The sequence below is a fragment of the Halichoerus grypus genome, chromosome 4, assembly GCF_964656455.1.
Source record: "Halichoerus grypus chromosome 4, mHalGry1.hap1.1, whole genome shotgun sequence".
NCBI classification, from domain to species: Eukaryota; Metazoa; Chordata; class Mammalia; order Carnivora; family Phocidae; genus Halichoerus; species Halichoerus grypus.
In genome coordinates, this window is record NC_135715.1 from 30,054,169 (window position 1) to 30,081,510 (window position 27,342).

A 27,342-nucleotide genomic window follows, 5' to 3' on the forward strand; every position below is an offset into this window, starting at 1 on the left:
CACTGAGACTGATCCAGAATGATAATAGTTCTTTTCAATCTGGAATATCAGAATTGTGAAAAAGGTGTAATAAATGCAAAGGACTAGAAAGTTAAACTAAATATTGATATATGTTGATAAAACTTTTCATTCACACGACAGGTAATGAATTAGAGGAAGATCTTGAAATTCTTGAAGAGGCCGCATTGCAGGTATTGTCCCAAACATCATAAGGATAAACTTTGTACATTAATTTAAAAGCAGTATTTTCATTCAGATAACCTTATTTTTCTTGAATATAGGACTTTCATTAAGTACTTCATTCTATTCATTGGCAGATAAAGATACGTAAGTCATAAATTTCTTGGTGGGAGAAACCCAAGCGAGCTCTTGCTGTGCTGCATGGTGGTTGTTAAATCTGGAGTGAGACATAAATCCTGTGGGAGAAAGAAGAGTTACCAAGTGCCGGGGGCATAGGGGAGGGCTTTGAAGAGCTGTTGACATTTAAATTGGATCTCGAAAGAAGTTTTATTTACCAGTTAGAAAAAGAGAAAAAAGGGTATTAGTAGTAGTAATTTAAATAATATCTATAGAACACTTTATAGTTTATTGTATCTTTAATATTATCTATTTTAGCATTTACATTTTGAGGTCAGTATTATCTTTTGAGGTCAGTTATTGTAAGTGCAGTTACAGTAACTGCAGTTCAAAGAAGTCCTGTGATATGTCCAAGAATTCAACTAATTGGGAGATAGAGGCTAGTATCCAGGTCTAATACCTACAGCTAGTGGTTTAAATCTTATTTATTTCCCGAGATGAATTGATCACAGCAGTAATAATAAAAACAAACATTTATTTGATCTTGACCTTATCAAGTACTATTCCAACATTTTGCAGATTTTTAACTCAGTTAGTCCTCACAGCAGCCCCATGAATGAAAGACTTTTATCTCCATTTATAAGTAAGGAAACTGAGGCATGGAGAACTTAAGTAACTTGCTCAGAATCATGCAGCCAGGCTAGAATTTGACCTCTGGCAATTGGGTTACGAAGTCCATGATCTTGATCACTATGTTCTAATTAATTGTAGAGAGCCCTGGTATCCTCAGTAATGTTAAGAAACTTCTGGGTTTTAAAGATCACCAGCTTTTGTGTTTGTTTTTTAAAAAAAGTTAAATTTTTTTTGCTTTAAGATACAAAAAAATTCCCAACAAACATTTAATAAATACAGTATGTATCAGACAATATTCTACTTAAAGAGAACTATCAGGGAGCTCATATGTTATTCATCATTACAGGGATTATTGTGGTTTATAAAATGTCACTTAGGCCAGATATAAAGAGATGTTTATTGTGCTTCTGTTAAAAAAAACCTGATGTCCCAGATTGCCCACGTTTTTGGCACATACGGTAGTTGTCACTCACGGTGGTCTAACATATATTAAAGACCTGCTACTTGGGGCGCTTGGGTGGCTCAGTCAGTTAAGCGTCTGACTCTTTGTTTCAGCTCAGGTCCTGATCTCATGGGTTGTGAGATTGAGCCCTGCATCAGGCCCCAGGCTCAGTGGGAGTCTGCTTGGATATTCTCTCCTTCTGCCCCTTCCCCCATTCTCTCTCTCGCTCTCGCTCTCTCTCTCTCTCAAATAAGTAAATAAATCTTAAAAAAAAAAAAGACCTGCTACTTGTTAGGCAATGTAGTGTGCACTTTATATGTGTTATATAATTTAAATTTTATAATAACCACAGAAGAGAAGTATTTATTTGATCACCGGTTTATACATTTTGCAGATTCAGGAATGGTGTGTAACTTGTTAGCTCAAGTGTACACAGCAGCGCTTGTCCAAAGTCAGGATTTGAACTCAAGTCAGTTTGATTTTAAAGATCATTGTTTTTAAAACGGCATTATCTTTTAGAATGCAGAAGGTACTGTTGTATAAAGGTGGTAGTATTGGAAGTATAATCCTTTCCTATGAAAAGTATTTTGTTTTGAAATTTATAATATAGTCATTAAAAAGTTTCTAGAGTTTCAGCATTTAAAGCAGGTCTTTCCAAAACATAAGGCTTGCTTGTCAGATCAATGAGAACTAAAATTTCAGTTTTATCTGCCTTTTTTTCTTAATTTTAATTAAGGCTTAGACAGGCTAATAGAGTTTATGTGCAGCCACGGTCAGGCTTCTGTCCACTTTTAGCCCAAGGTAGGACCTTGGTACCCACCCACCTAAGAGAGCAGAGATAGTCCAACCATAAAAGATACCAATAATGGGAACACAAAAAGCGGAAGACCTCCACAGCTGCCTGTAGAAGGGAAGCCTGGCCCAGACAGATGGGGATGCAGCACAGGGAGGGCCAGAGTGGGCAGAGATGCACTATCACAACTAGCTTGCAGGTCTCTGATGTGTCACTTGATTTAGTGGAAGAAAGGAGGCTGGAAGTATTATCCCATCTTTTTCCGTCCTGGGGAGGTTTTCTATATTGTAGGCTAAAGGAGCCCTGGGGCATAGAGAGAAAATACTTTCCCCAAAAAGGCCTCCCTAAAATTGTGCACGTTCAAGAAACTCATGTAATTGAAATTTTACATTTTAAATACATAACTGTTCTCTTTTACCCATCAGGTGTGCAAAACCCATTCTGGTATTCTTGGAAAGGGTTTAGCTCTTTCTCATTCACCAACTATATTAGAGGCACTTGAAGGAAACTTACCACTTCAAATCCAAAGCAATGAACAGTCGTTTCTGGATGATTTTATTGCTTGTGTTCCAGGATCAAGTGGTGGCAGGCTTGCAAGGTAATATGCTTTAAGCACTACAATTCCTGACTTTCAGGGCTTACCGCTGTCTTCATTTCTGAAGAGAAACAAAAGGAAAGTCATTAGGATGTTAAAATGCAGCCTAAAATAATCTGGTGTATGTGTTTTGAACTTGCTGAAGTATAAAATGATAAATATTTTAAAATATCTTTTAAATATATGGTAGTTGTTAGTTGATTAAAGTTTCCTTGGTGAACTTTTATTTAAAAAATAGGTGGAGCACATGGTGTAATTGAGAAGTATATGTATTCGATAGTAACATTTAATATCTAGACTAAACTTAAATTTATCACTATATTTTATTTTAATAAGATTTCTCTGGAAATCTACCAATAATATAAATATAAATTAAGAATTTAAATGAAATCATTTGAGGTTGTAGAGTTCTCATTTTTTTTTTGCTATTTGCTTTTCTTTTTTTAATGAAAAGAAAAAATATGCTAGCTTGTTTGATTTTACTAGTAAGTATAGAAGTCTAACTTCTTCCCAGTTTTAATTTTAAAAAAAGAGATTCTTCTGTGGTTTTTAAAAACCAAAATGGTAATTGGAGAAAGAAAATCTTTCAAGTCAGCTTCACTGCTAACTTTGTGGACATCTTTATGTAACAGAATTACTTATCACTCATCTCCCAGGACAACTTGAATGTAGGTCATGCAACGAATTCAAGAACGGATATCCCAAAGTATAGAAATTTGACAAATGTTCAGGGAAGGTAATGAGGGAAGATAGTTGGAAAATTGTGTGAGGAGAAGATGGACAGTGTATCTTTAACCTAGCTGTTCTCAAGCAAGCAGAATGCCATTTCTGTCACTGCTTTGGAAGCTGTTCTTTCCCCGGTTTTCAGGCTGGCAAATTAAGGCAGACCTCCCTCAGTGAAATGAGTGTACTTAGGACTTCAAATATATATATAACCTAAATTCATTTTCTTGGTTATTTTATGTCAGCCGTGTTAAAATGTCAATTTTTCTGATTTTAAAATTATTTCTATTTTATTTATAAAAACATCAGAAGTCTCCTGTACTTTGGTGTATTTTTTAACGAATTTGTCATTAACAATTTGCAAGGGAGACACTTGTGATTGTCACTGAATTGGAAATGAAGATGTTTTAGCATTTTGTTTGATACAGGTTTTATTCATTTGGCTTAATTTCATGTTAATCATTAAAGATACTGATGAATATTTAGTTTTTTGCTTGCTTTTTCATCACTGCCAGGTGGCTTCAGCCGGACTCCTATGCTGATCCTCAGAAAACATCTCTGATCCTGAACAAGGATGATATTCGTTGTGGTTGGCCTACCACCATAACTGTTCAAACAAAAGACCAATATGGGGATGTGGTACATGTTCCCAATATGAAGGTAATTATATCAGAATTAAATTAATGGTCATCAAAGGACTGACTATTTTAACTAATAAAATTTTAGAAAAAACCAGTGGTTAGAGTCCATTTGCAGTACTGTCTTCATACTTGTAAGTAGAGGAAGCCAAAAAATTGTTTAAATGATTTATTTATATTAATTAGTACACACTTTTTCAAGTTATATGTTTTATTGTTTGTGTCTTACATTTTGCTAAGAGCTATGGTGATTCAAGGGAAGGATAAGAAAGTATCCATATATGCACATAGAAGGAAGGCCCGTAATATATAGTGGTTGAATAAATCAATGAAAGAACACATTTTTAAATTTGGTATGTATTTTTTAAAAGACTCAAACACCTGGGTGATGGACATTAAGGATGGCACGTGATGTAATGAGCACTGGGTATTATATAAGACTGATGAATCACTGAACTCTACCTCTGAAACTAATAATACACTGTATGTTAATTGGGTTTAAATTTTAAAAAAGACTCAAATACATTCTGCACTTGGTACTGCTGAAACAACATTTAAAATACAATATTTATACATATTAAATTAGAAATATGTGGTGGAGGCTTCTCAAAAAGTTAAAAATAGAACTACCCTGTGATCCAGTAATCACACTTTACTAGTTATTTACCCCAAAATACAAAAACACTCATTCAAAGGGACATACACCTCTGTGTTTATTGCAGTATTATTTACAATAGTGAAATTATGGAAGCAGCAAGCAGCACAAGTGTCCATCAATAGATGAATGGATAAAGAAAAGGTGGTAATACACACACACACACACACACACACACACACACAATGGAATATTACTCAGCCACAAAAAAGAATGAAGTCTTGCCATTTGCAACAACATGGATGGAGCTAGAGAGTATAATAGTAAGAGAAATAAGTCAGACAAAGACAAATATTAAATGATTTCACTTATATGTGAAATGTAAAAAAACAAAGGGGAAAAAAAAGAGAGAGAAACCAAGAAAAGACTCTTAACTGTAGAGAACAAACTGATGGTTACTAGAGGGGAGGGGGGTTTGGGGATGATGACTGAAGTAGGTCTTTAGTGTGATAAGCACTGAGTAAGGTATAGAATTGTTGAATCACTATATTGTATCCCTGAAACATTGTATATTAGCTATACTGGAATTAGAATAAAAAACTTAATAAAAAAATTAGAAACACATGAATTTGGATGGTAAAAGAATGAGGAATGGAAATAGTCATGCGCTACATTAATGACTATAGTTATTTGGATACATCTTTCCTGAGACATTAATTAATAATGACATTTTAGAGCATATTGTAATGCATAAAATGAATCCATTATGGTATAATTAATGTAAATATCTCATTTAAAACTTTTATTATATTTCTAAAAAATGTGTATTGAATTAAAATTGGCTATAGGCAATTCCCCAGCTGCCCCCACCCCCTCAAAGATGTGTTGTTACAAAGTGATTTGGTTGTTTGAAGCTTAGAATTGATTGAGCCACGAAATCCTGTTCACTCCCAGAGTAGTTTATAAAAAGAAAGCAGAATAACTATCATTCTACAGTATCTCAGTATTCTTAGATTCTTAAATTGTTTAGTGATTTACTTCAAGGTTCATAGTACATAGGCAAATGTACTTTTGATGCTAATTTACTTAGAGTAAATGTAGTTGTTTAAAGAAAGATTAAATCAAAATATATGTATAAAAATAATGGCTGTAATTTAAAAAATCAAGTGTCTTTAAATTTGAAAGTGTTTACTTTTTCTCTTTTCCCCCTTTCTTCTTTTTATTACATTTAAAGTTTAAAGCTTTTAATGATGGCAATGCATATAAGCTGAAGAATTTTACTTCATACCTTTAAACTTCTGTGTTTTAAATATAAGATGGATTTGTAATATTCCCAGGACATTATGTCAGTCCAAATTTCTTTTATTATGTGTTATTTTTTAAGTCTTATCAATGGAGTACATTTTCTTCTGCAGAATAGTACAGCTAAAATTGAGATTAGTGCTTTAAAATATGTGGAGATTGTGGGAAAGTATACTTGAATTACCTAATAAAGTAATTTAATGTTATTCCCTGCAAGAATTCAAGAATTTGGTGTAGGTTCCTTCTACTGTCCTGTACTTTATGAATAGTGGCGTTTATTTTTATTTTATGTTTTGATATCTATGATTGTTTGTTCCAAAAATCAAGGCCTCTTTTACATGGTGCATTCCAGATTCACATTGTGGAACTATCTTGAAGTCATTCCGCACACCTTTGAAAGGAATGCCCAAGACGGACCAAGTGGTCACATAAAATTTATGGAGTTGTGGGTCCATACTTGTTAATTGTTTCTCTGAATGTGTCATGGACAATTATATAGTAATAGTATTTGGTTTTTATAATATGGTTAGGTGGAAGTGAAAGCCGTTCCTGTTTCTCAGAAAAAAACATCTTTGCAACAAGAGCAAGTGAAAAAACCTCAAAGGATCCCTGGCAGCCCTGCAGCAGCAGCTGCACCGTCTAATACCGATATGACCTTTGGCGGGCTGGCATCACCAAAGCTGGATGTTTCCTACGAACCGATGATAGTGAAGGAGGCTCGGTATATTGCCATTACCATGATGAAGGTAATTTATTTCACTCATCAGAAAAGTTTTATTTTCCATCATTTATTCACTTAACAGACATTCAGTGATCCAAACGCAGACACAAAATTACAGGTCTAGAGAGCTATTGATAGATACAAATTTGGAGTATTTTTTTTTAGGATGATTTCTTTTCCTCCAAAGAGGATTTTCATTTGTTTTTTTGGCGGATGCCTAGGGGGGGATTCTAGTAATAGATCAAGTTAATCCAATCAGAGATTGAGATGGTTGAAAACTCAGTTTCATTTCCTGCAAAAGTATTTGTCTATTTTCAATTACCATTTCTCCCACCTAGGACATAGCCCTTCAGGAATTCGGTTTACCTTCGATTTTGGGGTTCTCTCACATGCCAGCCTCATGTCTTTGGGTTTTCTACTTCTTTGGGTTTTTTTTTTTTTTTTTTTTCTCTCCAGTGCCTTTAGACAGATTTTTAAAAATATTTTGTGCAGCATTTTTAGTTCTCTTCAGAGGCAACACTGGACTAAATTAGCAGGTTGTGCATTAGTTAAAGCAGGAGTTAGGAATTGTGCCAGTAACAGAGAGCAGTGGTGAGCCATTGAAGGCTTTCAGTTAAAGGAACGGCACAGTTAGATTTGTGTTTTATAAAGATCATAGCGGAATATGGAGAATAATTGGACAGATGATCAAGAGGCATGGTTAGGTTTAAGTCCCTTTAGGAGACTGTTGACTTAATGTGGTGAGATGTGCTAATCCCTTGAACTAATGAGAATAGATTCAGAAGATATTTAGTATCAGTAGTACTTGGTGGCTGAAGAGGATAAAGAGAAAGAGGTAAGAATTAAAAGGTGAAATTCACAGTTTGACCTTAAGTAGTAAGATTGATATTGGAGGAAGAGCAGGTTTTGGTTGAGGAAGATAATATTTTTGGGTGTGATGAGTTTTAGGTATCTCTGAAATATCCATGCGAAGATAAATAAAAGGAAGTTTGTTGTACAAACCTGAAGTGATCACAGATCTTACCTCAAGAAAAGAATTTGAGAATAATTAGCACTGGATTACTCATGATATCATGGAAGCAGATGATATCTATCTTACATTTTGAGTGAAGGGAGAAGTTCCAGGGCAGGATCCTGAGAAACACCAATATTGGTGATTCTCAAACTTTTGTCTACATCAAAATCATCTGGAGCACTTATTTAAAAAGGAGATTTTCCAGTAATCCAAAGATTGAGATTCAGTAGGTCTGGAGAGAGGTTCAAGAATTTGCAAATATACAGAGTGATGATTCAAATTCAAAACCTACATTTTGAGAAACATTAATTTACAAAATAAATAGGTAAGAGGAAAGAAAGAAAGGAAAGAAAAAAAGAAACATTGATAAGAATATTAGCCAAAGAGGTAAGACATTAAGCTAGGACCAGCATTTACTTTTTGCCACTTTTCCCCCACTTATCATACAGTAACTCATGTAATCCTCACAATAGCCCTATAAATTACTGTTTTTATTCCCATTTTATGTACGTGGAAACTAAAGCACAGAGAGAGGTTAAGTAACTTGTTCAAGGCCACACAAGTGGCAGGAAGTCTGACTCCATATTTGATTTTCCTGCCGACTTCCTTACAGCATGTCTTGAAAGGAAAGGAAAGAGCAATTTGGGAGGGGTTAGCAAAGTTATGCTGCAGAAGGATCTAGCAACAATGAGTTCATCAGTGATCTTGGCAGTAGCAGTTTTAAAGGCATCGTAGGTTGGAAGAATTTATAGATGGAGCAGAAGTGAAAATAAAGACAAAATGAGTAGATTAAGTCTTTCAAGAAACTTGGTTCTAAGAAGAAACAGCAGAAATGAAATTGACTAAAGGCTTTAAAGTTTGGGATGAATAGAGAAGGACTTAGATGTTTTAATACTGATGAGGAGACAGTCCAGAGGAAGGAAACCAGGAAGATAGTCTGAGAGATGAAAATAGAGTCTAGAGCTCCAGACTCTTTATAAGGGAGGGGTGGGCCTTAAGTAGGAGTATCACCTCTTTCACCCTACAGGAGAGGGAAAAGAAAGTAATTAATACAGATGCTTGTTAATTTGTAAGTTGTGCAGCCAAAAGAATTATTTATTATGATAGTAATTATACGGGGTTTTTTTTTGTTTTGTTTTGTTTTAAGATTTTATTTATTTATTTGACAGAGAGAAAGACACAGCAAGAGAGGGAACACAAGCACGGGGAGTGGGAGAGGGAGAAGCAGGCTTCCTGCCGAGCAGGGAGCCCGAAGTGGGGCTCGATCCCAGGACCCTGGGATCATGACCTGAGCTGAAGGCAGATGCTTAATGACTGAGCCACCCAGGCGCCCCAGTAATTACACGTTTTAAGTTGGATTAGGAGTGATGAATGTCAGGGTCAAGATTTTAAAACAAAGGGGGAAAAAGAAATATTCATTACGGAGAATGAAAGAGAACTGATGAGAAAAGAGTTATCACCCATCCTTGAAGAATCAGATGAAATTGGAGATCCTGTATTACTAACATTGCAGTGTGTGTCGTATGAACATGGGTAAGGTAATCATTTGGATTGATTCAGCGTTGAAGTTTTGCCAGATAGCTCCACAGATGAGCAGTGTGAAAAGGGAGTTCAGCAGATGGTGCTTAAAGAAAGGACAGTGGAACCTCCTTGGTTTGGACAGGATGATAGATGAAGATCCAGAGAGGGAATTGGGAAGAAAAGGACTAGTAATCTCAGAACAGATACAGTAGGAGTCACTGAGGCAGAAGACTGTGAGCAGCCCCTTTTGTTGTGATTCCGAGAAAGAACAATTCTGCAGAATGTCACAGGTCTATGACTTTTGGTGTGAATTGAAGTTAAGTTTGTTGAGGTTGAAGAATTGAGGGAACTGAAAGCTGGAGTTTTGGATGACTCATCCACTGACTTAAAGAATTTGAAGATAAACATTCTCATTCATTTCCATTTTTATTTAAGGATTTACTTTTTGGTCCCCTTACCTCCCTAATCATTCTTTTAGTTTCCTATGAACATGCTTCAGTTTGTGTAATTTCTTTTGAAAATCTGGTTATCAGAACTGGATGCAGTTTTTCAAGACTATTCTGAGTAGCCTAGGGTTAGAGCATTTACAGAATACCATTCCCACAGTGTCTCTGAGATATCAATGCATGTTCCAGGAAAGGGATTTTCTTGTATCAGCCATTCACACCTACTCTGTGCTACTCAGCAGTCAGCCAAATATTGTGGAGGATGGGAAAATGAGATATGATCTATTCTTTCATTAGTAAATGCAATATGTATTTTGAGGGAAAATGGTGGAGTGGAAAACACATTGTGCTAGGAATCTGGAACCCTGGGTTTTCTGCTAGACCTAACCTTAAGCAGCATATTTCTCATTTGTGACTTTTAGTAGGTAAAGGCAGCTAGATCTCTTCTAAATCACATTCATGAAAATAGAAAAGTGGGAGAAAGGAAGGAGGCTTCTGAGTGGTATGGGTGTGCCTCTCTTTACTCTAAGCAGAGTAGAAGTTAGAAGTGAATGAGCAGTTGGAGAACTTTACCTGAACTTTGAAAGATAACGATCAGTTTGGCAATGTTGCAAGAATACAAAAATATTAGGAATAATGTAACTAGTTTCAGGGACCTACAGTCCATTTTTGTCTTTACATTTCACCATAATTTTTTCCAGACTTTTTTGTTCCTTTTATTAAGAAACAGATTGTTCTCCAGGTCCAGTTGCAGCAATCTTTATATAATGGATTCATATCCTGTTTTGGTTATGTGAATTGCAAATCCTCTTCTCCCAGGTGAAGGCTTATCCTTGCCCTTTATTTATAGTGTCTTTGGGAAAAATCTAAAATTTTAATGTACTCAAAAGATTTTTTTTTTCCCTCTAAATTTGTTGATGGTTGGTTTGTTACATTTGGGTCTTTAACACACCTAGAATTTATTTTTGTAGAGGGTATGATGCAGGTAATTGAGTTTTTCTTTTACTCCTATATGGAGAACCAGTTGTCTCAGCACCATTTATTGATGTCTTATCACTGCCTTAGGAATGTTTCTAATGAGTTACTGGTCTTGATGGAATTTCTTACTTTACTGGATTCTTACTGGTCTCTTCTTAAAGGTTTATGAAAATTACTCATTTGAAGAACTGCGTTTTGCATCACCAACTCCTAAAAGGTAAGGATCATTTTTGCAACACATAGCCAAGACATGTATTGTCAACTGCTTGCAACCAACATCACCCTGCATTCCAACTTTATTTTCCATAAGTAGATATTTTATAGCATTTCTTATGTTCCAGTAGAGATTTACCACAGATTTTATAATGGGTAGATTTACAGATAGAATATATTATATTCAGTTGCAATACTGCCAATATATTATATAATACTAAGGTACTAGAGAAAGGATAATTAGTATCTAAAAAGATATATATTGGCTTCTTTAGAGTTGTTTAGTTTGTTTTTCCAGGTTTTTTTTCCTTCTCTCCTTTACCTAATGAGTTACAGAGTGATTTCAGTACATGTTGTACTTGTATTTTTAGTTCTGAGGTCTTAATTTTTCAGCCTTTGAGTAGTTTTAACTCCAGATTTGAGCTGATTTTTTGACTTACTATTTTATTTCCTTGTTAGGAGAAGTGCTTTTGGAAGCCTTGAAAAAATTATTGGATGGATTGTACCTTGGAGAGGCTACTACCTCCATAAAATTTAGAAAAAACTCCAAAGTGGACCTAAAAAAAATTCTTACACATTTTGTTAAATCATATATCACATGATTTATTAGAAATTAGCAGGTTACTGTGACTTTATTCTGACATGTATTCAGAATAGAGTTTTAATGCACAATGTAGAAAGTTTTCTATAAAAATAGCCAAGTTTTGAGAATGTATCTTTATCTAGAAATAGGGAATTAACATTCTGTCTCAGGCTTAATTTTAGTTACAAAATGTCCATACAATGGAAGCATATGATTTTCATAAAATAAATATGAACTCTATACATTTACAACATGTTAAATAAGAAAAAATGGCCATTTGCCAGGAAATAGTTTTTCATATACTTAGGCATTTTAAACCTAATTAAAATAGTCTCATCTAAGTAAATGCATTATTTATTCAGCAATACTATTAAGCATTTGCTGTGTGAAAGACACTGATACAGGCTCTGGGATACTTTTATGACAAAATAGACAAGGTAGTGGTTCTTATGACATTTACATTCCTGTGGAGAAACAAACTATAAATAAGTAAACAAAAGAGGAATAATTAAGGGTTTTTTTGATAGAGAGTGATGGGGATAGGACAGGCCACCAAAGTATTGGGTGACAGGAGAGGCCTGTGTGAGGAGGTGTTTTCTAATTGGAAAGCTGGATGGTAGTTGGCTGTGTTAAGATTTGGAGGAAGTTCGTTCTAGGCAGAGAAAAAAAGTTTGTTCTAGGGTGGATGGAGCTTGATGTCTTTGAGGAACCAAAAGAGAATGGTGTAGGAGAGTAGTGAGCAAGAAGGAAAATGGTTGATGATGAGATCAGAGAGCAGTATAGTAATATGGGGGTTAGCCAACTTCAACCTGCAGACCATATCAGGCCCGTTTTTGTAAAGAAAATTATGTTAGAACATAGCCTTACTCATTAGCTAAGTATTGTCTTTGGCTACTTTTCGCCCCACAGTGGTAGAGTAGTTAAGTAGCGTGACAGAGACTGTTTGGAACAGTAGACTAAAATATCATTACTGAAAATGTTACCTCTGATGTAGAATATCATGATTTCTATGAGGGTCAAAAAGTCTGAGAAATGAGTGGGCGTTTTTTTGTTCTGTTTTGTCGGGTGCTGGGGTGAGAAATAAGAGTTCTCCTTTGGATATGTTAAAGTTAAGATGCCAAGATGTCTCCTGGTTATCTAAGTGGGGACATTTCAGTTTGAAATACAGGGGAGAAATAAAATTTGGAGTCATCTACATAGAGATGGTATTTAAAACTGAGGAATGGATAAATGATCAACTAGAGAGATGCTATTGAAAGAAAAAAGAACTAGACCCAGACCCTGTGGAATGTCCATAAATTAAGGGGTGGTCAGAAGAAGGAGAACCAACAAAACACTAAAAAACAGTGGCCAGTGAGGTAAGAGAAAAACTAGGAGAATGTTGCAGAAGCAAAAAGAAGTTATTTCAAGAAAGTAGGAGTTGTTATCAAATGCTACTGAGAGATTGCTGAGGATGAAGGAATGACCATTGAATTTGGGGTCATTGGTGACCGACAGAAGCAATTGCAATGAAGTGCTGGGAACATAGGCCTAACTAGGATAAGTTGTGGAAGAGAACTGGGAAAGAAGAAATGGGAGAGGGTGATTGTAGACCATTCTTTAGATTAAAGTTTTGATATAAATGGGAAAGGGGACATGAGACCTTATTAGAGGTGGTCTTATGACACATTAAGGAGTGTTTAAGTTGGGAGATTCTGAAGTTTGTCTGTATAGAAATGAGATGGAAATAGAGATGATTCAGTAAAGTGGGAGAAATTGATGATGCATGAGAGCGAGCAAGGTAATTACAGCATGGATGTGTTGAGGGAATGAGATTCACAGCACAAATGAGGGGGCTTGCTTTAAATGAGTGCCAAGGCACTTCTTGCATTATAACAGGATAGAAGGTAGAGAAATGGAAAGTAGGTTTATTAATCTGATTGCAACTTTGGGTTTGTATCTAATTCTGTTTCTCACTGAAAAAAAGTGGTGAGATCATGATCCTCTGAGAGTGTGGAAGAAGGGTGATGGAGGTTTGAGGAGAGGAAAAAAAACATGAAATTGTCATTTTGGAGGGTAAGAACATACTGTGGCAGGACAATAGGATTGCCATCCATTGTAATAATACAGTTAGAAATTATCTTAATGATGTTGTCAGCTGTTTAACCAAAAGTAAATTTTCCAATATCCATCTTATTTCTTTTCAGACCCAGTGAGAATATGCTGATCCGTGTCAATAATGATGGCACTTATTGTGCAAATTGGACTCCAGGGGCTATTGGACTCTACACTATTCATGTGACTATCGATGGCATTGAAATAGGTATTCTTTTTTAAGTTATGAGTTACTTAGTGCAAACAACCAGAATCAGAATTGTCTTTCTGTTCTAGTTTTCTCCTTAACTTATATTGTAGACACATGGACAGGTTTCATTACTTATTTGGGTCTTCATTTCCTCCTTTACAGTGAGTACTTAATTAGTGCATTCATAACATCTCAAAATTTTGTAATAATTTATGGTATCATTATAGCGCTCATGACTCCTTCCCTCCATTCTCTAATGTGACTGGTCAAGTATGATCTCCTCTCTGTTGCTAAATTTATAACCATGTGCATCCTCATCTCCCCCTTATGGTCTGTCTGCCCTTCCTTGCATAGAGCAGAGACCTAACCTTATGTACATTCACAGAGTATTTTAAACAAAGCAGAGACCATCTCATTCAGGTCAGGTATCTAGATCAGTGCCTGGCACGTAATGGCTGCTCAGTAAATACCTATTGAATGAATGAATTTTCTTTATCCACCACTAACTCTGAAAAGTATATTGCTTTTCCTGTGGGCGTTAATCTTTTCCTTTACTATTCATGTAAGAGACAACAATAGAACAAGAAAGCTTTAGTAAGTGTTTATCAATATAAATTCCTTGTAACACTAATTCCTGATGCTTTTCAAGAGAAAGGGCTTCTTTGATGAGGTAGATTTGGAAAACCTAAAACTCTCATCTTAGACATTCATACAATTCACATTAACATAGAAGGGATTCTAAAAGCCCTGAAATTAAGAATCTTGTCTAACTTTGTTTAACCCTTATCCTGAGACCTTTTGCTGTAGGGAAGAGGGAGTGAAGGTAGAGATAAAAGCAATACTGATTAACATTCCACCAAAATAGCCTTTGAAGAACTCTGGTTTAAGTAGTTTGTTTTTACAGTGAAGGTAAAGAGGCACTTTATGTTTATGTAACGGTATAGAATATGCATTAATGTAACTGTATATAATCAGATATATCAGATTCCCCTATTCCAGAGACTTTTATCCTCAGTCTTTGCTGCACTCTCCTTTATTTCAACATATCTATAAAGCCTTTAGTTCAGCAAACTTTAGTTGGTTCTGAGCAAAACATTGTTCTAGGTAAGACATTTCCTCAAGTGTTAACAGTTACTGATGACTGCGTGATAAAATGGGCAAACAAAATCACATGAAGTAGAATGTAAGTAGTGATACATGAGAAGTACAAATTATAAGAATTCAAAGTGGAGGTAGTCAAGAATGGCTTAATTTTCACTAATAATGGGCTGAAGAAAACTGATACAAGGTAGATAAGAAAAATCCACTTATATTTGTTTTTTGAAATGAAACTGAAGGAAATGATTCATATTTACTTAGCATCATTTTCTTTCCTACCTTTCAAATTTAACTTTTTCCAAGGTGACCAAACTGTCAGTAGGCTGGGACCTTGCTTGACCCTAGGCAAGGACAGATAATAATTCATTAGAATAACGATGCTATTAATAACTGATACTTATTGAGCACTTAATTATGTCTACATTGTCTTATGCACACCTTATATTTTAAATCGTCTCATTCTCACAATAGCTCAGCCAGGTAGGTGCTACTCTCATTCTCATTTTATAGATAAAAACACTGAGGTACTGAGAGACAGACAATAGCAGCAGATATGGGAACAACCAAGACAGTCTAACATGAGAATCCCCTCTCCCCCAGCTTTTAACGACCATGCTGTGCTGCCTGCTGGCTAGGATGGTGATTGGTGTCACTCATGTTATAACCTGAAGCAGTGAGCTGGCGCAGCGATCTGATGTGAGCTAACATTTAACTTCACAAGGGTTTCTTGTCTTCTTTATATATTTTTTCAGTATCATTTCATAGATAGGGAATAGGGACCCCTTCTCTTTTCCTTGAACCTCTGAGACACTCATTTGGAATCCTAAGGCCATTTTTCAAATATTTCTCTTTTTTTTTTTTAAGTTTTAATTTAAATTCCAGTTAGTTAACACAGTGTAATATTAGTTTCAGGTGTACAATATAGTGAGTCAGCACTTCCATACACCACTCAGTGCTCATCACAAGTGCAGTCCTTAATCCCCTCACCCACCCACCTCCCCTACGGTAACCATCAGTGTGCACTCTTATTTCTTGGTTTGCCTCTCTCTCTTTTGTTTAGCTTTTGTTTGTTTTGTTTCTTAAATTCCACATATGAGTGAAATCATATGGTATTTTTCTTTCTCTGACTTATTTTGCTTAGCATAATACACTCGAGCTCCATCCATGTTATTGCAAATGGCAGGATTTCGTTCTTTTTGATGGCTGAGTATTATTCCATTGTACATATACACCACCTCTTTGTCCATTCATCTGTCGATGGACACTTGTGCTGTTTCCATAATTTGGCTATTGTAGATAATGCTGCCATAAACAAAATTTTCTGCTAGTATGTTTTAATTGGTTTGGATAGTGTTTGGAAAATTGTTTTGTGGGATGGGTTCATTGAGTTTCAAACATTTTATTTTCTTTATCAACAAAACAAACAATGCTGCCGTAAACATTGGGGTGCATGTATCCCTTTGAATTAGTATTTTTGTATTTTTTGGGTAAATACCTAGTAGTGTAATTGCTAGATCATAGGGTAGCTCTATTTTTAACTTCTTGAGGAACCACCATACTGTTTTCCAGAGTGGCTGCACCAGTTTGTATTCCCACCTACAGGGCAAGAGGGTTCCCCTTTCTCCACATCCTCACCAACACCTGTTGTTTCTTGTGTTGTTAATTTTAGCCATTCTGATAGACATAAGGTTTTATTATAGTTTTGGTTTTTGCTCTTGTTGTTAAGTTTTTATTTAAATTCCAGTTAGTTAACATATAGTGTAATATTAGTTTCAGGTGTACAATATGGTGATTCAGCACTTCCATACATCACCCAGTGCTCATCACAAGTGTACTCCTTAATCCCCATCACCTGTTTAACCCATCCCCACACCCACCTCCCCTCTGGTAATCATCAGTGTGTTCTCTCTAGTTAGGAGTCTGTGTTTTAGCTTTTAAATATTAATCACCTTAAAAAGATAGAATTTAAATATTCATTTTATTTGTTTAAAATACTCTGTGAATGTACATAAGGTTAGGTTTAACGATCCTTCCCCCTTGTATTCTTAAATGTTACAGTTCCCTTCCTTTTCTTACAGATGCTGGCCTAGAAGTTAAAGTAAAAGACCCACCAAAAGGGATGATACCACCAGGAACTCAGTTGGTCAAACCAAAGACTGAACCTCAACCAAATAAGGTTAGGATAGAATGAAATAAGAATCTAAATTGGTCAGAGATTTATTAATTTTATTCACTGATGCTCCAAGGTGGTCATCGAACATCTAATATTTTAGTTAATTGATTTCAGTATTTGAATTCTAAATATCCCAAAATAAATTTGAAGAGTATTTTGTGGTAATTCTAATCATTTCTAAATTGTAGAATCTGTACTTTTAGGCTTCTTTGTATAATGCTGTAGTAATTTATAGGCCTTGTGTACTTCTGTTATTGAAAATTTACAATTAACAAAAATTTTACTGAAATTAAGTACATAAAGTTTGCAAGGAAAGTATCCTATACTGTTAAAAGAAAAAATAATTTCCTAACATCTAGAAAGTAAATATAGGGATTTTGGTAAACTATTAAAAAGGAAATATTGGTAATAGAATTTGTATCATACCTTTCTAAAAAGAAAAAAAATGGGTCTTTTCTCCTTTTTATCATATGTCTTCAAAGTTTAGAAAGTATTAATGTACATTTAATACTTGTAAAATTCTGTTGTTATAAATAAACCAATGTTACTTGCACAGGGAAACCAACTGCAAATAATTTTGGGAACTTTCTCAGAATTATAATACTTTCAAATCTGTTTAATTTTCTTGTTATTTAGAAGATCTCTATGCTATGGTTTTCCATCTCAGCTGTCTGTCTTTGCCTTTCCCAGGTTCGAAAATTTGTGGCCAAGGACAGTGCAGGACTCCGTATCCGTAGCCACCCTTCCCTTCAAAGTGAGCAGATAGGCATAGTAAAAGTCAATGGAACCATCACTTTCATTGATGAGGTAATTTGTAAAGAAACACTTGGTAATAAATTTTGGACTGAAAGTTTTTGCATTGTTTGCATGATAATAAGGTTACTAAATTTTCTGCTAGTATGTTTTAATTGGTTTGGATAGTGTTTGGAAAATTGTTTTGTGGGATGTGTTCATTGAGTTTCAAACATTTTATCAACAAAAAAGTAAAATTAGATTTAAAAACAGATGAAATTATATTTTTAACCTGAAAGAAACTTAATTAACAACTAGAACCTGGGGGCACCTGGGTGGCTCAGTCCGTTGAGCGTCTGCCTTCGACTCAGGTCATAACCTCGGGGTCCTGGGATCGAGCCCCCCCCCATTGGGCTCCCAGCTCAGTGGGGAGTCTGCTTGTCCCTCTCCCTCTTCCACTCCCCACTGTTCATTCTGTCTCTCAAATCAATGAATAAAATCTTTAAAAAACAAAACAAACAAACAAAAGAAACAGAACCTGTACAAATACTGAAAATGGGTTGAAGGGCCATATGCACCCCAATGTTCATAGCAGCAATGTCCGCAGTAGCCAAACTGTGGAAAGAGCCGAGATGCCCTTCAACAGATGAATGGATAAAGAAGATGTGGTCCATATATACAATGGAATATTACTCAGCAATCAGAAAAGATGAATACCCAACTTTTACATCAACATGGATGGGACTGGAGGAGATTATGCTAAGTGAAATAAGTCAAGCAGAGAAAGTCAATTATCATATGGTTTCACTTATTTGTGGAACATAAGGAATAGCATGGAGGACATTAGGAGAAGGAAGGGAAAAATGAAGGGGGGCGGAATTGGAGGGAGAGATGAACCATGAGAGACTATGGACTCTGAGAAACAAACAGGGTTCTAGAGGGGAGGGGGAGGGGGGATTAGTTAGCCCGGTGATGGGTATTAAGGAGGTCACGTATTGAATGGAGCACTGGGTTTTATACGAAAACAATGGATCGTGGATCACCACATCAAAAACCAATGATGTATTGTATGGTGACTAACATAACATAATAAAATTAAAAAAAAAAAATGGGTACAGTTTTTCTTAAATATTTTAAGTATTGTTTTTAAATGTGTTTAAAACACATATTTGGACAGCATATTTTTCTATTAATACAACTAAGTAACTTCTGATTATTGAAATCTAAATTGAGGGGAGGGAAGAATTTATGTTCTTTTAAGAAACAAACATTTTATGTTTAAACTCTCTTAATGTGTGATTTCTTTGTGCTTTTACTCCTAAGTGACATTGTTTTTACTATCTTACCTTGTGAATTACATTGCTTGTCATTCTTTGCTGCTTTTTCCTTAAAGTTTTTCTTTTACTTACCTCCTGCAAAAACTAGATGCTTAATCTTCATGTCCACCATCGTTTGCCTGCTCTGTAGCCTTTTAGCCCTTGCTAGCCTCATAGGACTTACAGGTGGGCATGGCTTGTTTTCATTGCTTATTTCCGTAGATCCACAATGATGATGGGGTATGGCTGAGACTGAATGATGAGACAATAAAGAAGTATGTTCCTAACATGAATGGTTACACTGAAGCCTGGTGCCTGTCCTTTAATCAGCATCTTGGCAAGAGTCTTCTGGTCCCAGTTGACGTAAGTAAAAGGTGGTTTTAAAAAGCATAATAGGTACACTCTATCCTCACTACAGGGCTTTCTTTAATTAAGGCTTTTCAGTTCTGAGGTAAACCACAACTAAATAACTTCTACTTTATAAATAAAGTGCTTGAATTCTTAATTCTTAATTCTTCTGTGTAATGAAGGTGGAGTTTGGCAAGACTAAGGACTTTAGTACGTATTATGATCCATCACAGGCAGGAGATAGTAAAATAAAACTAGGCCTATGGAATTCCTTTCAAAGAGGTGGAGAATCTTTTATATATTTTTTATTTTTTTCCTTTCTTATTCATACGACTGTTTGGAATGAATTCCAAACTAAAAATTGTGAATTCAGTATTATTATACATTCAAAAACATATGTAACGTATTTCTTTTGTATGTTGGCATTTTGTAATTAGTTCTCTGTTTTTTGTCTAAGTTTGACTCTTTTCTTTCTTGGCTTATAATACTACTATGTTATAATACTATTGTGTAAAAATAAGAAGGATTTTTTAGTCTTTTTAGTGGTGTTCTAGTGTTCTAGTTGAAGCTAAATCCTAGCGTCAGAGAACTCCTCAAACCTCTTTGACAAATGCAGGAAAGTACTTAGAGCCGGCGTCCGTAAATTGCCGTAAATATAATAGTAACCCATAGCTCTGTTTATAATTTAAACAGAAATATGTGATTTTTCTTCCTTTTCATCGCCATCAAATGTATGTACTCCTTATGACACTGTTCATAAATAGCACTGGTAAAATTTTATTTTAAACAGTTGAATTTCTTAAAAATCAGTGTATAAATTTAGCTTATTATATCAAACCATTCAGTGTATTATTTGTTTTCCTCTTTGGTAGTCCAGAGTATGTGCTCCAAAGGGGCAGTTATAAATGATGATTCTTTGGGGAAAGAAATAATTGAACTTCTATTCATATTTATTGATCTCATTGTTCTTTTATATATGTTTTATAATAGTACAGTAGGGAGAGATATATCTCTGTATTTTTTGCTAATAGGTGTATGATAAAGTTTGGAGAGTGTTGGCATACTGTTTTACTGAGGTTAAGCTAAACAATGCTAAATGTATAATTAAAATATAAAGTTTTAAATAAATAAACCAGATCTTCTTTAATTTTCCTCATATTTGTATCTGCACTTAAAAATGAAAAGGAGGGATGCATGGGTGGCTCAGTTGGTTAAGCGTCTGCCTTCACTTGGTCATGATACCAGCGCCCTGGGATCGAGTCCCGCATCGGGCTCCTTGTTCAGCGGGGAGCCTGCTTCTCCTTCTGCCTCTCCCCCTGCTTGTGTGTGCTCTCTCACTGTGCCTCTCTCTGACAAATAAATAAATAAAATCTTTTAAAAATAAATAAATAAAAATGAAAAGGATTTTGACCTCTAGAAAGAGGGACTAGTCTGGAAAATAAATAATAATTCTTTATCATCTGTGTCTGAAAAGTTAGCCTTAAATGGTTTGAAACCATTTTCCATTATCTCTGATAAGGCATTATATTAAATTATATTATCTTTACCATCTCCCCCACTCCAGAATTTTCTTAATTCTGTTGTTTGCTCATTTGAGGAGATGCTTTTGGAAGAGGAAGATATTCACACAGATAAAACGAGAATAAGCAAAGGTAGAAAGGAAGAGCAAGAAGTGTGTTGAAGTTTTAAATCCCATGGTTTCATTTTGGACAGTGTGTTTCATTATTTGATGCTCTTAAACTCCATTCAAGAGACAGTTTGTAGTAGACAGTCTTCTTGAGGTCAGAGAGAGAAGAGCAGTAACAAAGGTAAGAAAGAAAGCTAAATGAGTGAGCCATACAGATACTTCTTGATGAGTTTTTGCTGGAATGTGAAAGAGGTTGTCACTGATTTATTTGAAAAAATCTAGAGGCAGAGGCAGAATATTGAAGATATGAAGTGACTTGTGGTATTTTTTAGCCTTTCTTTATGTTGAAGAATGACATGAGTTCCTTTAATGTAGGTAACTCAGAATGCCTGGATTATTGATAAAGCTGAGGTTTTCCTCTTCCTTTATTTTAGTAGTGACTTGAGAGCCTTATAAATTAAAAGAAAGATGCCAGTAAAAAGCAGGAAATAAAGATATAGATAAGAAATTTGAAGACTGAAAAAGGAAGAAAAAAGAATTCAGGGCACATTTGGAGAGTTGTTTTGTGAGGGAGGGGAGAGGATAGGTATGGCAATAGGTAAGGGATGGAGGGAGAAAGGGAAGAGGTTGAAGGAGACCATGATTTTTGTAAGATAGAAAAGAGGAAAGATGTCAGTTGAGATTGGAACAATTGAGTTAAGTTAGAGGGTTTAGAAATGCAGTAAAGGTTTGGAATAATGTTTAAGAGAAACAGGAAAGGGATCTGAAGAAAAACTACTTGTTTTTGGATTAGTGGACCACTAAGGACCCAGTGAGACCAATGGATGGATCCATTCTGGATGCCCTTCCTCACCCATAGTCCTAGGTATCTAGAATCAAAAGTGCCAAGAGAGTCAATCATAGCACTGGCTGAAATTTGGGGCTGCTATGACAGAAAAATAGGGACAAAATTTCAGATGCTGTGAAAGAGGACTTGAGATCACCAACTGTGGAATTTAGCCTGAGTTAGAAATGTGAAAGGACAAGTGGAGGATCCAAGGGACTTGGAGGCATAACTAAATCCTAGAATGATATATATAAGTACATTATAGTTGAAGAGAGAGAAGGATAGATGGTTTGTGTGATAAGGTAAAATATTTGAATTTTATTTCATAGTTAGAGCATTTTACTGAATGATATGGCCTGTTAACGTGGCCATGAGCAGGTAGCTGAAGTATAGTGGAAGTGAAAGACATTTTAACTGCCTCAGTCTAAGAACTAAAAGGCTCAGCAGTTGGGTGATCATCTACATCAGCACAAAGACACACAGATGATGGATGGCAGCATTGTGACCCACAGTTAAGTTAAAGATGTTTACCATTGAAGGAAGAGTCCCATTAGATACAATATAAAATCATGGGACAGGTGGCAATAGTTTGATGCTGGATCAGGGAGAAGCATAGAGCAGTTTTAGTATAAAAGTATGAGAACAGGTAGATGACAGAAGGGTTTATATTTTATGTGGTGACCAATGATGACAGAGGGGATAAAACTAACTGGCCTATGGCTCCAAACAGATTTGGTATAAAGTTGTTTCAGTGCAGGTGTTAGATGAGGACTCACACAGTCAGCCTGATGTAGGCAAAGACAGACTAGTTTTTCAAGGTTTTGTCTGTAGGGACGGGGGCAGGCCCCTTGCATAGTGTTTTTAATGAGTATGTTACTCTCTAGGGCTAAACATGATAGGGGATAGAGGGAATATTTCATCCTCTCAGGGAACTAATACAGCTAAATAAATGTATCTTTCTACTTCTTTATTTGTATCTACTACTACATTTATTGCTAGAAAAACACATTTCACTTTCCACCTACTCTCTACTTCAGTCCATTTATAAATCAAGTATAATTACGGCTAATAATTGTAAAACACTACTCAATTAAAAAGAGAGAGGGAGAGAGCCGGGAGATTTAAAAATAATATAGAAATAACCAAGGATAGATGTCACTAACTTAAGAAGAGGCAAAAATACCAAAAAGTTGTCTTTAGCAATCTTTACATCTACCTCTTCAACCTTTTCTAGTTAAAACAATTTTGCATTCACATCAATGTGTGTACTTTATCTGGATCCTGACCCAAACTGTTGGGGAGAGTGGGAGTGGGGATTAGAAATTTGAACTGCCTAAACATTTCATGAACTATTTTTAAAAATCACAGTAAATAATCCTATTTAGAATAAACTTCAAAGTGATTTTTTGTTACACTGTCTTGTGTATTTAGCCATGTTATAGAACTCTTGTTGTCACTGCAAATAGGTACTGTAACTAACTGTTGGCCTGCCTAATAATACTTCATTACTTTATCAAGAATTGATGACATCCTCACTTAGTGCAAATGTGACTTTCACTCTATTTTAGCACTTTAGTAATGCTCTAGTTCAGAGAGTAAACAGCATTAGACTTTCCTATTATAAATAACTGTATTTTTAAAAATACATTTTAATAAGTGGTAAGAACAGGGATAAATATGAGGAATACAGACCCTTTTTTGTGAGGTGCTTATGTGCTATTAGAACTTTGTACCCTTAAAAAAAAAAAAAAAGAACTGTGTGCCCTTTTTAGAACACACTGTTGAATTTTGCATCTAAGAGTCTTTGTGTTGTTTCATTTGTCTAAAATGCTTTCACTTCCTTTCTTTTCTAGCTTTTTCACTGTTTTCCTAGTTGACCAAGCTCAAAAATTTCTGTTGACATCTTTTCTTATCTGTACTTTCCAGTAATGCTGTAGTTAGTAGTTTATTAGTTGTTCATTCAAGGACTATTGAGTCCTTATTAATGTACCAAATACCAAGGTAGGAAATAGGCATTGAGTGGAGAAGAAAGGGGAGGGATACAAAATAAATAAGATGGAGTGCAGTTCTTCTTCTTGGGGTACTCCCTATATAATTTGACAGACATACCATACTCAAATAATTAGGTTGCATTGTGATAAGTTACAGAATGACTTCACTTAGGAAGTGATACTTGAGAAGAAAAGTTGCCAAGAAAAAGTGAAGGAGTTTCTAGACAGAGAATCAAGTGTCCAAAGTTATGGAGGCCTACTATGTTTGGGAACTGAAAACTAGTTAATATGGTGAAGTAAAGGATTAGGGATAGAAAGTCTAGAAGTATTGGGGAAATTAGGTTCCCTCTCTTTTCTCAGCACTTTGTCTGTAGAAGTAGAAAAGCCTTACTTCTTACCCACAATGCTTAGTTTGTTTTTCTTGCCTTCAGCCCATTTGTACGTGTATACCTCTTATTTCTGTTGTTAAGCTTCTTAAGGGTAAAGACTCATTAAGAACCTTCTTATTCATACACATTTCTTCCAAAGTGTTAAATGTTATATTTTTCTCATGGTAGGCTTTCAACATTTGTTGAATACTAAATTTTAGATCTTGGCATTTGATGTGATCGTGCTGCTCAAAATAATTCCTATCACATATATGCTTCTTCTCATTTAATAGTCTCTCATTTAATTTCATTGTGACCTGTGATGTTATGTATTTTATCAATCTTATTTTTCTAGTGTCAACAAGAGCTGCTCTCCCAGGATCACAAGTAGAAAGTAGTGGAGAGATAAGGATACATACAGTTACAAAAGGATAAAGTAAATATATAGCTTTAACTAATCATATTACTTTGGGTAAAACTCCCAAATTAAACAAATGTGAACATTCATAACCTTAATGATTGAATTGAGGATGAATACTGTGATATATGTTGAAGGTGGCACAGGTCATGGTCCCATCATGAAATGATTAGCACTCTGGACTCTGAAGTTGATGTAGGTCAGTCTGAGAAGGCATAAGGCATAACATGTTGATCTTAAATTAAAATCCTGAAGATTTGGAAACTACAAAATGTAAGCAGGCTAGTAAGATGTTTCAATCATTGAGGAAAATATAAGTAGAAAAAGAGAGAGAGAATCAATTATGTACCTGACATGGGAGATATTTGACTGCCTAGAGTAGAGCTTAAATTTTTTTGGAAAACAAATTTACTTCTAGGATAGGGCTAGGATATATCAGTGATTTGAAACTGATCCTTTGGATACTTTGCCAAAAATGAGGCTTCCAATTTTGTGAAGGTTGAGTGGTAGAGAGAGTTTATATCCAGGAGAGTAAATGATACCTCATTGGAAGAGTTCTAAGATATCTTTATAATGCCTATATTATCTGAATTCTTGCAGAAGCAACTTGTGTCTCCAAACATCTCCATGCATTTATACAAACCTACATGGGCTGATTGGTGTTCACATATAGAAAGTAGGTGGATTTTTCCAAATTTTAGGGCCCCGAAGATGTGGAGGAGAGATGAAGGGAAAATGTCTTTTGGTAACCTCTCTGACAGCATTACCCAGGGCAGTTGGTAAAATTAGCAAATATTTTTCACATTTTATGTCCAATTTCATTTTTATGGGTTACCTGATGATGCCTGATAGCCACAGCTTTAACATACCCTGAATTGCTTGGTTTTGTTATGTTAATAGATTTGTGTATGTATATATACATAACCTGATGTTTAGTCTTTAGTAAATACTAAGTATTTACTTAATACAGCATTAACGGAATGAAATTAAGGCAATTAAAATAACACTAATTGTTATACGTATGCTGTTCTTAGTTTTCCTGAGACATTTTATCTTTTTCTCTTTAAAAATGGCAATTCTTAACTCTGCTCATTAAGCAGCACAATGAAAGAATTACTATCATTTTTTTGCATGAACATTTGGCGTGTTTGGTCAGTATTTTCACAGTGAAAATTACTCACTTACTTGATCTTCTGTGCCTTGAAAGATTATCAGCTTAGAGTTGCAGCTTGGTGCTCATTAATTTAGTTAGGGTTTTAGTATGCTTTAATTTTTAATTTTCTTAAGAGAACATCTTTGTCTTTAGTCTTTGAGAATAAAAGGATTTAGATTATTATAGATATGTGTGTATTTGTGTATGTGTATGTATACATACACATATATATATACATAGTGGTACTCCTATTAATCTATGAAAGCTAATTTATGTATTTTAATAGTAAGAAATTGAGACTGGAGAAATTAATATTTTCATGCATGTTCATATCTTTAGACTAAACTTTGCTAAATTTTCTAAAGAAAACCATGCAAGTATATTTCATTTTTAAACTCTAGCTTTCTATCTGGTATATTTTTGATATTTGATAAATGCAATTTTGTTTGGACACCATATTCTGAAAAAAATAATAGTAAACCAGTGTGGCTAATAATTTTCCACAAATTCAGAACAAAAGCAAACAAGTGTGAAATTTGAATCCACATATGATTAACATGTACAAAATTGATTTGAATGGCAATTTATTACAATGATTAGCAGTCAAGTCACTTTAAAGTATCATTGTACATGTTAACTCATGTTCTCAGACTCAGGAAACACTTAAGTTTGCACATTGAAATAAAAGAAAGGTACAAGCTTTAAATATTGTTAATCACCACATTGCTTCTTTATCACTAACTTCTTCTGCCTTGCTTTTCACAATGCTTTTTACATTGCTTTTAACGCTAGAGAAATTTATGCTAAAAAAAAAAAAAAAAAGCTAAAAAAAAAATCTTGATATTGTTTTATGTCAAAAGGTCTGCACGACTATTTTCCGTGAAGGAGAAAAACAATTGAGCCAATAGCCCAAAAATTCTTATATACATGGATGAACCAGTAAGGACATCTTTTTCCCCAAAAAATAGTATTTTAAAATGCTTTGCATCACGTTTCTACTTCACCTCAAGAGAAAGGACCCTATTTGCTGTACATTTTTAAATGTGGAGGGGGGTTTGGTTTTTGGTTTTTGTTTTGTTTTACATTTATTTATAGGCATATTACTAGAAACTCATTTTTCTGGCTTTTATATGTCTTATATTTCTGAATTAACATACATATGTGTGTATATGGGTGTGTATCTACGTCTGTCCATACATATATACATATATACATAAGGAAAATACAGAACTAGAGAATATCAAATAGATTTTCATTATCTAAAATGGCTTATAATTGGTTGGAAATTATGTTTCTTTAGTGTTGAAGTTTTAGATAATGACAGCTTTTATTAACATTTTAAGTGTCCTCTTTTTTTTTCCCCAAAATAACCATTTATCACAGTATTTACATAAGCAGTAAAATTGTGTAATTGCTATTCACTGGAAAGATTTTAATTTCAGATCACACAAATATATTCAATAGCATGATATTTTTATGTAAAATGTATACCATTTACATTTTTCTTAAGACA

General features: G+C 34.8%; 1 protein-coding gene across 16 annotated transcripts in view; it reads left to right on the forward strand.

Moving 5' to 3' along the window:
* MYCBP2 (MYC binding protein 2) overlaps nucleotides 1-27,342 on the forward strand; it is a 272,286-nt gene that overhangs the window by 165,036 nt on the left and 79,908 nt on the right. For all 16 annotated transcript variants that reach the window (XM_078070219.1, XM_078070220.1, XM_078070224.1 and 13 more), the window contains 9 exons: nucleotides 142-191; nucleotides 2,591-2,763; nucleotides 3,999-4,143; nucleotides 6,549-6,764; nucleotides 10,861-10,916; nucleotides 13,682-13,797; nucleotides 16,956-17,053; nucleotides 17,741-17,857; nucleotides 19,321-19,461. In XM_078070219.1, coding sequence (XP_077926345.1) covers nucleotides 142-191; nucleotides 2,591-2,763; nucleotides 3,999-4,143; nucleotides 6,549-6,764; nucleotides 10,861-10,916; nucleotides 13,682-13,797; nucleotides 16,956-17,053; nucleotides 17,741-17,857; nucleotides 19,321-19,461 — 1,112 coding nt within the window. The remainder of the gene's footprint in view (nucleotides 1-141; nucleotides 192-2,590; nucleotides 2,764-3,998; nucleotides 4,144-6,548; nucleotides 6,765-10,860; nucleotides 10,917-13,681; nucleotides 13,798-16,955; nucleotides 17,054-17,740; nucleotides 17,858-19,320; nucleotides 19,462-27,342) is intronic.